The 13,607-nt window shown below is 43.6% G+C and overlaps 1 protein-coding gene across 11 annotated transcripts in view; it reads left to right on the top strand.

Moving 5' to 3' along the window:
* Positions 1–13,607, top strand: part of FHOD3 (formin homology 2 domain containing 3) — a 492,898-nt gene that overhangs the window by 351,506 nt on the left and 127,785 nt on the right. For all 11 annotated transcript variants that reach the window (XM_067699289.1, XM_067699291.1, XM_067699286.1 and 8 more), the window contains one exon: positions 3,107–3,220. In XM_067699289.1, coding sequence (XP_067555390.1) covers positions 3,107–3,220 — 114 coding nt within the window. The remainder of the gene's footprint in view (positions 1–3,106; positions 3,221–13,607) is intronic.

Genomic DNA, 13,607 nt, shown 5'->3' with positions numbered 1-13,607 from the left:
ACAGTTTTCATGAAATGCATCCAACATAGCTCTCACGTTCCCCAAGAACAGTATCCGTGTACAAGTTAGGAGCTGCACGTTTGACCGGAAGAAAAAATATCTTGGCAACCTCATCTTCCCCAGCAGGGTGGTGTTAGCCCAGGATGGTGATGGTCTCACAGCTTCTGACGGGGCTTTCCTGGGACCCAGGTCCCTCCCACTTGGTCCCCAGGCTTCAGTACCACTGACAGTCCTGGGGGATGAGAGCAATAGAAACATGGAAATGGACAAAACGAATACACACATAAATTGAGAAAAGCATCTGCATGTTTGTGAATGAAGATTGGCTTGGATTTCACTGAGAAAAGTTTACAATTTTTTAAATTATTTGACAGGAATTTGAATATTGTATAAATATCGTTCATACCAATTAATTTTCTGATGTTCACTGACTGTGGTTTTCAGAGGTCTGTATGGCCACAGATTTGACTGCTCAGTGGTCAACTGAAATTGAATGGGTTATAATAGAGACCAACCAGTTAGTCATTAAAAAGAATTTTTTAAAAATACAAACACACCATTGTAAAGCAATTATACTCCAGTAAAGATGTTAAACAAACAAACAAACAAAACCAAAAAACGCCTTGTAGTGAATTGTATGATCCAGTTAGTTTGGCTGAAATTCAGAAGCAAAATTAGACCATGAGGTCGTTGAATTAATTGCTCAACCAGTAGAAAAACCAAAAGAGGGAGAACGACACTATGCTTGTTTTATTTCCATAACATCATCGAAACATAATTTTAGTGAAGTAATCCTGTTAAAACATTCTCTGGGATGCCCACTTTTGGTTGGGAAGGGGATGGTTTTAGATGTTTGCATAGAATAACAAGCTTAGTGTCCAGGCAGCTGGGTGATGCAGGGCTGACGCTGGAGCCCAGGGCCTGTCTCTGAGGACTTGGAGGTCCTGGGCAGCGTCCTTCCCTCCCAAGTGGGGCCCACTGCCTCCTGCTTCTCTCGCTCTCTTCCCTGCTGAGCTTGTGCTCCCCTCTCTGCTGCTTCCTTTCTTTTGTATATTCTCATCCTTTGCTTTTCTGTCTTCTCTGTGGCCTGTGGTTTTGGGGGCCCTCTCTTTTAATTTTTTTATTTAGGTATAATTGACATAACGTTATATTGGCTTCAGGTGTACAGCGTAGTGATTCAATATTTGTATAATTGGGGGCCCTCTTGAAAAAATCAAACCAATACTCACTTGGAGAATCAGTAAACAACCTGTTGGACAGGTAGAGTGTTGGGACTTTAAGAGATGAGAAGATGAGTGTCCGGAAACCAAGTCCCATGAAGGTGGTATGTTAACAGGGGAGGATGGTGGGGTAGTACTGTGAGTCCCCATGTGCCTGCCAGAGTGCCTGGTACTTAGCAGAGGCTGACACATGATACCAAATAAGCAAATTAGAAGAGCAACAGCCAACACACCAGACTTAGCAACACAGGATAGATTTGGGATAATGTAAGTATTTTATTTCCCATTATAATAATGTAATTTGTTAAGGAAAACTGAAATTTCACCTCCGTATTCCAGTTTTAAAAACAGATGGCCTGGGCATCGCTGGTGGTGCAGTGGTTGAGAGTCTGCCTGCCGATGCAGGGGACACGGGTTCGTGCCCCGGTCTGGGAGGATCCCACATGCCGTGGAGCGGCTGGGCCCGTGAGCCATGGCCGCTGAGCCTGCACATCCGGAGCCTGTGCTCTGCAACGGGAGAGGCCACAACAGTGAGAGGCCCACGTACCGCCAAAAAAAAAAAGATGGCCTGTTTTTTTACATTTTTCTACACGTGGTTTTTAACCTCTAAGAATATTTTTTACAATTGTGATCAAACTCAATGTGTAATATTATATCTTGATGTTACATGCAGTATGTGTGTGTGTATATTTGCCATGTTATCACTTATAAATTGGCAATCATTTTAATGGTTGTGTAATCTTCCATTGACGAATGTTACATCATACTTTCTTAGCCATTCTCACGTTGTTACCTGGTTGGGTAGTTTCTGGTTTTTTGCCATGATCTCAATGAGGCTCCAGTGAGTATCTTCCTGTGTGATATTTTAGTATATAAATAACCATAAAGTTATGTTAACGCCTCAAAAGTAGACCTACTTGGTCAAGGGGTATCCACATTTTGAGGTCAAATTGCTTCCTAGAATTAGCAATTCTAGGTTAGTTGGTGGGAGTTTATATTGGATTCACTGCATGGGGGAAGGTCTTTGTGCACTTATATCATAGTGACCCTTGGGGTCCCACACACTCCAGTACTGTGTCCTCACCAGTTTAGAAGAAGGAGTCGGCCCTACCCTGTAGCTGAGGAGGTTGTAAGGCAAAGCTCTGATCATGATAGCTAAATACAAATAGATAGCTAAAGAACAGCTATTCTGAAAAACAAAGAAAACTCTAGAATTTTACAAATCCTGAAACTTGTTAGAGATGACTGGGAAATGATAAAAGCTCATTTAAACCTAGTGGCTATAGTTTTGGTTCTAGGGAAATATTGGATGAAAACATTGAATACGTGCACCTCTAAGCAGCAGGCCAGCCTAGAAGGTCTGGGGACAGTTTCTCCTTGATCCTTGGGCATGTGATGAGATTATAGCATTTAATGGATGAAACTGATTCAGAAACACCTAAAGGAGAATTTTTAATCCGATGTTTCTTTAGCTAATCATCTGGTATTTTCTGCAGGCCTTTGATGCAATTAATGCTAATTGTGCCACCACGAGAGGCAAGAAAATCTTCAGATTCAATTGAAAGTAATTTGGATTCTTGATTTATGTTAGCAACTAGTTTTAATGTACACTTAAAAAGAAAGGAAATATGAGGGTTTTATTTAAACCCTTTGTCATAAACCCTGCTGCCTAACAGTTTTCGACTTTGGGAAATTTTTCTAATGAGAAATAAAACAAAGAAGTTACTAGTTTCTTCAAGTTAGGGTAATCACTAACAGTGCTAGCATTTCCAGACCTGTTTTTCTTGCAAAAATTAGCGTAGTTTGCCACGTGTTATTCATTTATTGACTGGTACTCATTTTTCTGTCCCTTCCTGCCCCACAACTTAAATCTCTGCACTCTCCAGATACAGCAACTTTGGCAACAACTCTCAGCACTCCTCGAGGCCTTCGTCTGGATCCAATGTGCCCATCACCCTCACGTCACCTCTTTCACCTCAACAGGAGCCCGGGCTGGAAAGGTGGGTTTTAGAAGAAGCATGGTGATGACTTCCCTGTCCTCAAGTGAAGGGAATCAGTTTGATTAAGAGGGCCCAAAGGAAAAGTGTAAATGAAAAGAATAATCTGAAATATTTCCCTTTACAGAATATAGCCCAAAGGTAAGAATCTTTTCTGTCTCTTTCGCATTGTGTACTAAGTAACTATTTTATTAGAGGTGATATTTTATTGGTAATACTGTCTCATCTCCCTACATACTATAGATAGGTATACCAGTTTGTTCTAAAATATTTAAATGTGAATGTTTCTATTCACCTCTTAAAAACTGGTCTAGAGTTTGTGTAAACCATGCAATTTGTCTTATACACATCAGTTTTCATCTCTGAATGATTCATTTTATGTAAATCAGGAGGTAATGGGCCTGTTAAGGTGTTGTGTTATTAAACCAGGACCTACCAGAAGAGAAACAAATTGTATGGGTCCATGGAAGGAATGTAACTTGGCAAGAGTACTAATTAGACCACCAGAAATGAACTGATTATTACTCCTAGAAGTGAATGATTGCACAGGATGTGTTTACAAGGGAAAGGTAAGACCTGTAATCTTAGAACAATTAAAAACAGGTACCCTTATATGGCAAGAGTGCTGAGTTAGAGAACACAGGCTAGGGTTCCAGCTCACTCAGTGGGAAGTTATTTAATCCCTGAGGGTAGATGCCCCTTATGCCAACCCTTACCTTAGAGGCTGGTTTTGATGAGCAGATGAAAAAGTACACATGAAAGGCTTGTGTGAACCCCACCGTGTGGGTCCAGCGGGAAGTGACAATGTATGATGATGAGATATAACTTCCAGCAGCTCGTGATTGATCAGATATTGAGACATGGGCAATTCACAGAAGTCATTTGCCTCAAATCCCGAATTTAAAACAAATTCTATCTGTATTCCAAATTCAAGTCGTCTCCTGTGCATTCTGAAGTGTGTTTTGCTGAGCGCTGCTGGTGGTTGGGGGTTTGGTTGGGATACAGAGCCCCAGGAGGAAGGGCTGTCCAATGGGGTTTACTTGGCCACACATCACCTGTAACTTCTAAGATGGTGCATAAACCCCATGGTGTCAAAATCCCAGGCTCCACAGTCCAGTGTGGTGCTGGGCTGGCCATATTTAGGCTCAGTTTGGTCTTGGTAATAAGGTAACAAGTTGATTACCCTGAAGACACTCTCTGCCCTTTACCCTAGGGTACCTCTTCTGGGGATCGGCTGAGGTTGCCTGTGCTCCCAGAGAGGTCACCAGTAAAGAGAACCCTTGTCCTATTAGATGTGAGATTTGGGGCTGAAGTGAGGAATATGAGAGTCGGACCGATATCACATCACATACCTCGCACATGCTTGGCTGCCAGCTCCTCGGGAGCAGGGAACCAGGCTCCATTCATTGCTGTGTCCCCCATGGTACCTGGGGCTGGGCTGGGGCAGAGTTGAAGTATCCAGGTGAATTATCCACTCATTGGTTGGAAAACAGTTTGGAGGTCCCTGAAGTTGAGAAGTTACAAGGATAGAAGGTCTGCAGGTTTCCCAAGCCCTGGCCTTTGGGGGACATTGTTCCCAGGTCCTAACGGAAGTCCCAGCCTCAGCCTACTGGAAACCCAGGTCCAGTCTGGGCTGTTCCAGGAGTGCAGGCCCCTGAAGGACTCCTGTCTGTGTCTCTTTCCCTGCTGGGGCTGGCTGAGTGTCCCCTGGGGTTGCTGGGGGATTAAATGAGGAAGGAAGGGGCTGGTTTGCAGAGAGGAGAGAGTGCCCTGGGGGGAGGCTGGTCTTCATCCTAAGGCCCTGGGGCTTTAGAGTTTTGAAGCAGCTGGTGATGCTCTCTAATTTGTCAACAGTGCAGAAGGAGCCAGTGGGGCGAGGCTGCAGAGACAGGGACCGCCAGAAGCCGCCTCTGAGTCTGAGAGAGGTGACCATGACCAAGAAGGGCAGAGGCCTTGGGGCTTGAGAGGATCAGCGGGTTGGCTGCTGCTGGGAGGGTGGGAGCAGGGGAAGCAAAGTGAGGGTTCAGGCTTGCGGGAGCCTGTGGGTGTTAGAAACAAGGAACTGAGGTAGAAGATACTGGAAGAGAAGCAAATCGAGGATGGAGATGTTCATCTTGGGGCACGCAAGTCCTGAGGGGTCTGTCTGACACCCAGGGAGATGCGCCAGGAGCTGGGGAGGTGAGAATTCAGTGGTCCTCGGCTTGAAGAAGGCACTGGGTTCAGATTCCTTAGAAGGAGCCTGCATGCTGAGACCCAGTCACTGGGGACAGCAGGGGCCCGTCCTGTTCTCTCTTACTGTGCACTTCCACCATAGGAAATTCATTACATCCACTGTATCCACTAGCAAGGAAAGCTTCAAAGAGTTCCCTACTTCCTTTCCATTTGCATGATTTTTTCAACTATCACCATCTGCGACTTTGAAAAACCATGGGATGGATCATTTGAAACATCAGATGTGCCATTTCATTAAGGCCAGGAAGCCACCAGGCCGGGCTGCATCATCACTTCTTACTCTCACCTTGCTAGCTTATGTTTTGTGACTATTAAAGAAAAGAAAAATCAAAGGGGCCCCAACTCCAAATCATATTTGTATACTACCACCCAAGCATATTATGTCAGTTGTATTTATGATAATGTATATTTTCATACAGTTTATTTTTTTCTTTTTCCTATTTAATAACAGGATTCTTTGGATGTCATCCATAATCCAATTTTACATTTACAAATATTTTCTGCCTTATTAAGATACATGATTGTTTTTACCGAGGTATATACTTCAGTAGAGTTTGTAAGATTTATCATTGAGGTGTTTTATAATACCCATAATTATTGAAACTGAAAAGAAAACTCTTAGGAAAAACATTGAGCTATTATGAACAATTGCAAATTTGCAACGAGAACCCACATGTTCTGTCAGAACACTCCTGACTAATAAACAGCATGACAGGGCCCCATGCAGTACCAGGCAGTTCTAGAAATCCTTTCCCTTGATTTGGAAGCAAGTCTTACTTCTCTGAAGTCCTAGGAAAATCAGGCCAACTAAAACACTCCTTCAGGCAAGTCAGACGATTTGGGACTACAGCTGGGCATCACTGTGAGTTTGGAGTTTTCCATCTTTTTCCCAAGCATATGAGTGTGTTGGATGTTAATAAAACTCGGAATGATAAATCAACCTAGAAAGGAAGAACTGAAGAAACAATATATAAATTAAATCAAGGCAGGGGTATTAAAACGAACCCATCTCCACATCTCCTAGTACAGCTTCATTTATACGGCTCTTTTCGAAACAGAGTGTAGCATTGATTTTCATGAAATTGCAACTTGAGTTGTGCCCAAACAAAACAAAATAAGAAAACCGGAACTATTTGCAAAAGCCCTCAGGGATACAAGATGCAACTGTCTAATGAAAGCAGACTTTTAAAATGCTTCAATTTTGAAAATGTGATTTTTGAGTGGAAATGTTCTAAATATTTTCTTTTTAAAAGAAAACAAAATTCCAAGACTGTTTGAACCATTCACGTTCAAACATTCAAATGAAACAAACGAGCAAACAATAATCACAGCACAGTCACTGCGGCTCTGGTCAGAGCTCATCCTCTCTCCATCCCTGCGGCGCCATCCCCATCTGGTGGCCTTTTCAGAAGTGGCAGCTGGAGGCTTGTCTGGTGATGTGACAGCAGTTACGGAGGGAGTTTGGGGGAATGGTAAGTCTAGTGCGGGGGGGTTGAAGGTGCTTTGAGGCGGGTCAGTCTTTGTGCTGGGGCTAGGAAGTAAGTGCTCTGGGAATGAGGCCCCCTGGAGTGGGGGGAATGAGCAGGTGAAGATGCTGAGAGCTCAGTGGGTACACCTTGGAGATTTTAGGAGGCCAGGGAGGACTTCCCTGTAGACCTGGCAGTATGTGCCGTAAGCATTGACTCTGCTCTCTTTGCCCCTTATAATAGCGCTGTTGTCTACTGTAAATGGCAATCACCTGCCTGTTTTACAGACTAATGTCAGGAGTCCTTAGAAGTTTGGGAATTGTCTGCCTTGTATAGTCGTCCCAGCAGAGTTTTTCTGACTTCCTGGAAGACTATAAGCCCAGATATTAGTAGTGACACTTCCTTTGGGAATAAATGGATAATAAGGGATGAATAAAGGATGCAACTTTAAATTCTGTTGTATTACTGTTTATATGGGCTTAGCATGTATTGTATACACAGTATAACATTTGAAAGGTGTGAAGGGGTGCACAGTGCAAGTGAAGCTTCCTCCTACCCAGAAGCAACCACTCCTAGCAATTTCTTATGTGTACTTCCAGAGATATTTTACGTTAATATCAGCATATATGTGTTTAATATAGCTTTACACAAATAGTAATACACTACACAAACTACTCTGCATCTGGCTTTTTCACTTAAAAATATATCTAGGTTCTTTTTCCACAGCAATACTTGTAGCTTTTGCATTCTTTTTAATACTTTGTTCTCTGGGCACTTCTTCATATACCTAGTCCTGTAATGATGGGCCCTAATCTTTTGCTATTACAAACGATACTGCAGTGTAATCTTTATCCATGTGTCATTTTGCACGTGTGTGATTATCTCTAGGATAAAAGCCCAGAAATAGATTGAGTAAGTCAAGTTTTTGTATTTCTAAAATTTTGATTGATTTTTGCCAAGTTGCTCTTCGTGAAGATTGTACCAGTTTTGGTTCTCAACCACAGGTGTGTGAGAGAGCTTTTTTCCCCACACCTCTGCCAAAGAGGTGTTGTTCAACTAGTCAACCATTTTCCCCCAGTAGTGAAGAGTTGTGTGTCATTAACATTTAAATTTGCATTTCTTACTATGAATGTGATTGAGCATGATTTCATATGTCCGGGTACGTTTCCTTTTCTGTGAATTTTTGGTTCACGATCACTGTTCTTTTCCTTATTGAGGTATACAGGTTCTTTATAAACTGCAATAGGTGAACCAATTATTTTCCTCAGTCGTTGGTCTTTTTACAACGTTTATGGTGTTTTTACCATAACGGTTTAGATTTTGGAGTCAAGTTTATTAATCTTTTCTATCTTCTGGGTTTAGTGTTCCTTATGAGGACAGCCTTTTCTCCCATGGTTTCTTCTATTATTTCTATAGCTACAGTTCTCACATGGAAATATTTTCTCTATCTGGAAGTTATTTTGGCATATGGTATGAGGCAGAGATCCAAGTTACATTTTTTCACTTGTTTGAGTACCATTTAGTGAACAATCCATCACTTCCCTATCGATTTGTCATATACCAACAGGAATATGGGCTCGTTTATGTGTCTGTGCAAGCTGTTCCCATAGGAGCATTTCCCATCTCCTCTGGTGCCCACCTTCTCGGATGGATCAACTGTTTGAGGCCGTCAGGAGCCCCCCTTCCTCCCAGTTTTTGGAATATGACTGTATCATGTGCTACCTTGAAATAGTCCGTTATTTTTGTCATATGCTGTTGTGGGGTTTTGTATGGTGGTTGACTGTGCTGCGATAAAGAGAATGGGAACATCTGGGGAAGCTGGGACCAAGCAGCTAGGACGAGGAGAGTGGGAGCCTGCTGTACTGAGCTCAAGGCGCCCTCACTTCCTGTGACCCCCTAGGACACCTGTCCCTACCACTGATATCATAACTCCTCCCTCTGAATGAAAGTCTCCGTTTCCATGCATTTCCTGCCTATCTTCGGTTACTTTCACTCTTGTAGTTCTTAGCTGCTTGCAGGCCCAGTGACCATTGCCCCGAGTAAAATTTGCTGCTACCTGTGTCTCCCTCATCCTGATTTTCTCCTCCACGTGGACTGCTCTGTATGGGTGTCTGGATGCTTGTGTCTTTCTGTTCTAGTCTGCTTTGGCTTTTATTATTTCTGGCCTTTGCTAGTATCTACGTATGCCTTGAGGTTCTACTTGTCTGGTTTTCAAATCACTGCTTTTTCCAAATATATGATCCATGTATTTTTCTGGATCCCAAGCACTTGCTGGCTGTGTTCCATCTCTTGGTCTACACAGTACTTTTTCAAACATTGTGTCAGTAGAGTTGAGAGCTCCATTGTCCAATGGGCTCTAGTTAAATTTTTATTTTTAATTTATTTTTTTGAATTTTTGAATTTTATTTAATTTATTTTTTTATACAGCAGGTTCTTATTAGATTGGGATTGACATATATACACTAATATGTATAAAATGGATAACTAATTTATTTTTAATTTAAATTGCTCAAAGTAGATTTTAAAAAATATCAGAGACAATCCTGATTAGCACGTAAAGTGGGATAAAAGGCATTGCCTTTCTTTGTGATCACGGTTAATGGCATAGAGCCCACAATGGCCAACAGAAGGAAAAAGATACCAACAGGGACAGATTCCCTACGGTTCAAACCAAGAGGCTGTGTAGGTACTGTGCACCAAGTAAATTTCCTACTCGCCTGCTGCTAGTTCCTGATAGCAGTCTTGTTACAAGCAATGAGTTCCTGGAAGGCCCAATGTGGTCCTGATTAATCCATTGTGTTACATCCAGAGTGCACAAGAGGAGACGCACTGGTCCACTGACGGAGTGAGTTTACAGTAGGGTCTGGCTCCCTGATGGCAGCTTCATACAGTGACTGTGGGCATTAGGGGACCTGGGCTCTGCGGTAGCCCACGTGGGTTTTAGATCCGACTTCTTCTCACCGTTCCTACTACCGTAGATTTAGTCCGAGATCTGTGTCATGCCTGGACTATGTAGTGCAGTGATGTATGTCTCCCATCCTTTCTGAAATATGGATCTGACATTTCCTGCTTAGAAACCTTGCCTCCCACTGCCTATCTGTGAACCTAACCTGATTAACCTCATCGCTAGGATCTCTCGCGTTTGGGTCCTGCAGGCACCTTGCAGCTTCATCAGCCATCAGCGTCCCCATCCTCACTGTACTGCAACCGCACACAAGTGCTACCAGGCTCTCCTGAGGCCCCTTCCTTCATATTTGCTCTGTCCTCTGACCAGCCTCCTCCTCTCTTCATTCAGTCAATTCCTTCTCATCCTCCAGGATCCAAGTAGGTGACATCTGTCTGTAAAACTCCTCTGACTTCCTCAGGCAGAATGAATTGTGACATTCTTATGGGCTCATATACCTCAATTTAAGCTCTCAGCCCTTTGAATCATTATGTGTTTATCCTTCTGTTTCTAAAATAAGGGTCACAAACATACAGTGGTCTGAGGGTAGTGAACCTGGGTTCCACAAAGCCATGGGATAAAGATGGTTCACATTTCTGGACTGGCCATTTTTTTTTAAAGATTCAGGAATCCTTAAGACAAGCAGGACTGGAGAATCCACATACATGTAAATTGTAAAGATAAAAGTGTTTGCTTTTGCAGGGAAGCACTTTCTGCTCGTCCTATGTTCCTTTTTGTCAGCCTTTTGGCTGCTTCGCTATTGGGCGTCTCCTCTCTACATCTCTCCAGCATGAGATTCCCTATTCCTCACTGCCCTGCCCCCTACCTCTTTGTCAAATAACCAGGCGAACAAATGTATAAGCAGTTTTAATCTCTTCTAATCCTGTTTCCTTCCTTTGGAAAGTGGGGTTAGAATAGATTTTATAATTTTTAATTTTACTTTTTTGGCCGCACTGTGCAGCTTGCAAGATCTTAGTTTCCCGATCAGGGATCAAACCTGGGCCCTTGGCAGTGAAAGCTCCAGGCCCTAACCACTGGACTGCCAGGAAATTCCCAGGAATAGATTTTTTTAAATTAGACAATTCTCTCACCCTTGTTTACTTAAAGGGTATCTATAGCAACCTTAAGAGGTATATACTGTAATTTTGTTTGGAAGTGAGAACATTGTGTGTGTGTAAGAGAGGTAGGTGAACTCTGTAACAAGGAAGTGCAAATATCATTCATCAAAATAGTGCAGATAGAACAGCTACACGACAGACCTGGAGACACTTACAGTTGTTCTGCGCTATAAACTGAGCCCTAGCCCTGCGCCATCATCCCTGCTTGGGCACCTCTCCCAGTGGGACAGCCCCCGACGGCCAGGTTTCCAGTTGTCGTTGGCTACCGTGGTTTTGCACTGGCATTGTAAGATCACAGAGAGAAAATGGGTAGGAAGGATGGGGAAGATTTCTCCTTCAGAAAATGTTTCTGGGTCCCTGGTCCCATTTCCTTGCTCCTTCCCACAAAGCCAGGCCACGAGTGAGTAAGCTTTACTATTATAGTGGAAGAGACTGGGTTTCTGGGTTGATTTTGGAAAGTGTGTGTGTAAACACACATATATAGATAGAAATATAGATAGATATCTAGATAGATATAGAAACACACACCCCTTCCTACCCTTTTTCACTCTCTAGTCTTTGTACAATGCTAGTGCAAAATCATGGTAGCCAGTGACAACTGGAAACCTGACTGTTAGGTGCTGTGAACGTGCGTGTGCGCATGCACACATGCACGCACACATTACATACTCATCCATTTCATTCAGTGAGTGTTTATCAGGTGCTCACAGTGTGCCATGAGTGCTGGCCTGGGAATCCAGCATTGCTTGAATCAGACCCTGTCCCTGACTTCATTGAGCTTACACTCTAGTGGCAGAAACAGAAGGTAAGCAAAGCATCAGCAAACAGTATTGTGGAGAAAATGAACCGTCATAGAAGAACTGGAGAAAGAGAGGCCGTCAGTGTGGGGAGCCTAGCACCGGTCCTCCATCCTCATGATTGACACCTCCAGTAAGAGGTCTGGGAAACTGAGTCACCAATATAAGGCAAATTGCACTTTGTCCCTAGGTTTGCCTGGTGGGAGGGCGAGGGTGGGGAAGGGAGGTAAAGAGGGAGATAAGAAAATAGAGTGATTCCACATCTTTCTTCAAGTCATGATCCTGAAGATCTGGAAGAGTTGGGAGATTGTGTTTGGAAGACATTTGGTGTTCAGAGGAGAGGCGGGCATGCAGGGGAGGGGTAAGTTGACCTGGAGTGGAGAGGAAGGGGGACGACTGGAAAGATGGGCTTCAGTTCGAGCCAGCAAGGCCCAGAAACTGCAGGACATAGGAGGGGCTGGTGGCAATCAGTGCTTTTGGAAGCTGTCAGGAGAATGGGTTAATTATAAAGCCTAATCGAGGTGGACCTGTGACAGGAGAGGCCTGACCTCCTTCTGGCTGGAGGACTCACTTGGTCTTGGACAGTAGTGTGGGAAGTAAGAGGGAACTGGCAAGAACTGCTGTATGCTTGGGCTCAGGGCCTGCAGAAGGGGCAGGTGGACAGGCTGAAGCATGATGCCAGCCAGGCATGGAGGATGGCTTCATGCTTCATGCATGAGCCAGCACAGTCCATGAGATAGCCCATGGGACCAGTCTCTACTGCAGCTCTGGGAGCCCTGCTGTTTCCTCCTGTGGCCGGGAAGCTCAGACCTGCACCAAAATGGTGTGTGACAGGCTGGAGAAGGAGAGCAGAAGGAACCTTTAAATCCACATCCCCATCTTTGATGACAGCTGTCTCCAGGACTGTAGCAGTGACGATGAAGGAAAGTTGCCTGTTTCTTGAGGCTGCCTCTGGGGCTTGCTCATTTCATCCTGAAAGCTGGGATGTGACCCTGAAGGTGTGAAAAAGGTTCTGCCATTTTCTTGTTTCAAGGCAAGCAAAGTGCCTTTTATAACCGGGCACAACCCAGAGTTACCTCTTGTCCTGTGATCATTAGATTGGGTCACCCCAGTTTCATAGCCAGGTTGTAAAGACAGCCATTCTGCATCATTGAATTACCATTTTATTATTATTATTGACCTCTGAGTCTTCATATTAAATTACCTACTTGTGACTTAAGTGATACTTTCAAATATCAATTTGTGAACTTAGTTTGGGTTTTGTTAATATTTAACCAGAGATTATAATTTTTTAAAATAAGGAATGTTGAAGATTTGCTTCTTTCACAAATAAGATTTTACTTAACTCAAACTTACCAAAAGAGCATTTATTTTTAAACAGCTTTTGCAGTATACTTGACATACAAAAAACTGCACGTAAGTTTTTTTGTTTGTTTGTTTGTTTGTTTGTTTTGCGGTACGCGGGCCTCTCACAGCTGTGGCCTCTCCCGTTGCGGAGCACAGGCTCCGGACGCGCAGGCTCAGCGGCCATGGCTCACGGGCCCAGCCGCTCCGTGGCATGTGGGATCTTCCCGGACCGGGGCACGAACCCGCGTCGCCTGCATTGGCAGGCGGACTCTCAACCACTGCACCACCAGGGAAGCCCTGCACATAAGTTTTGACATATGTTTTGCCAGTGAAACTATTACCACAATTGAGATAATGCACAAGTTCATTACTCTTAAGCATTTTTTTCATGCCCTTTTGTGATTATGGCTGCCCCTCCCTATCCCCAAGCAACCATGGGTCTGCCTTCTGTCATTATCGATTGGTTTGCATTTATAAGAATTTCAT

This window comes from Pseudorca crassidens, chromosome 12, assembly GCF_039906515.1.
Source record: "Pseudorca crassidens isolate mPseCra1 chromosome 12, mPseCra1.hap1, whole genome shotgun sequence".
NCBI lineage: Eukaryota > Metazoa > Chordata > Mammalia > Artiodactyla > Delphinidae > Pseudorca > Pseudorca crassidens.
The sequence above is the reverse complement of the archived record's forward strand: the minus strand, read 5'-3'. Positions and strand labels throughout refer to the sequence as shown.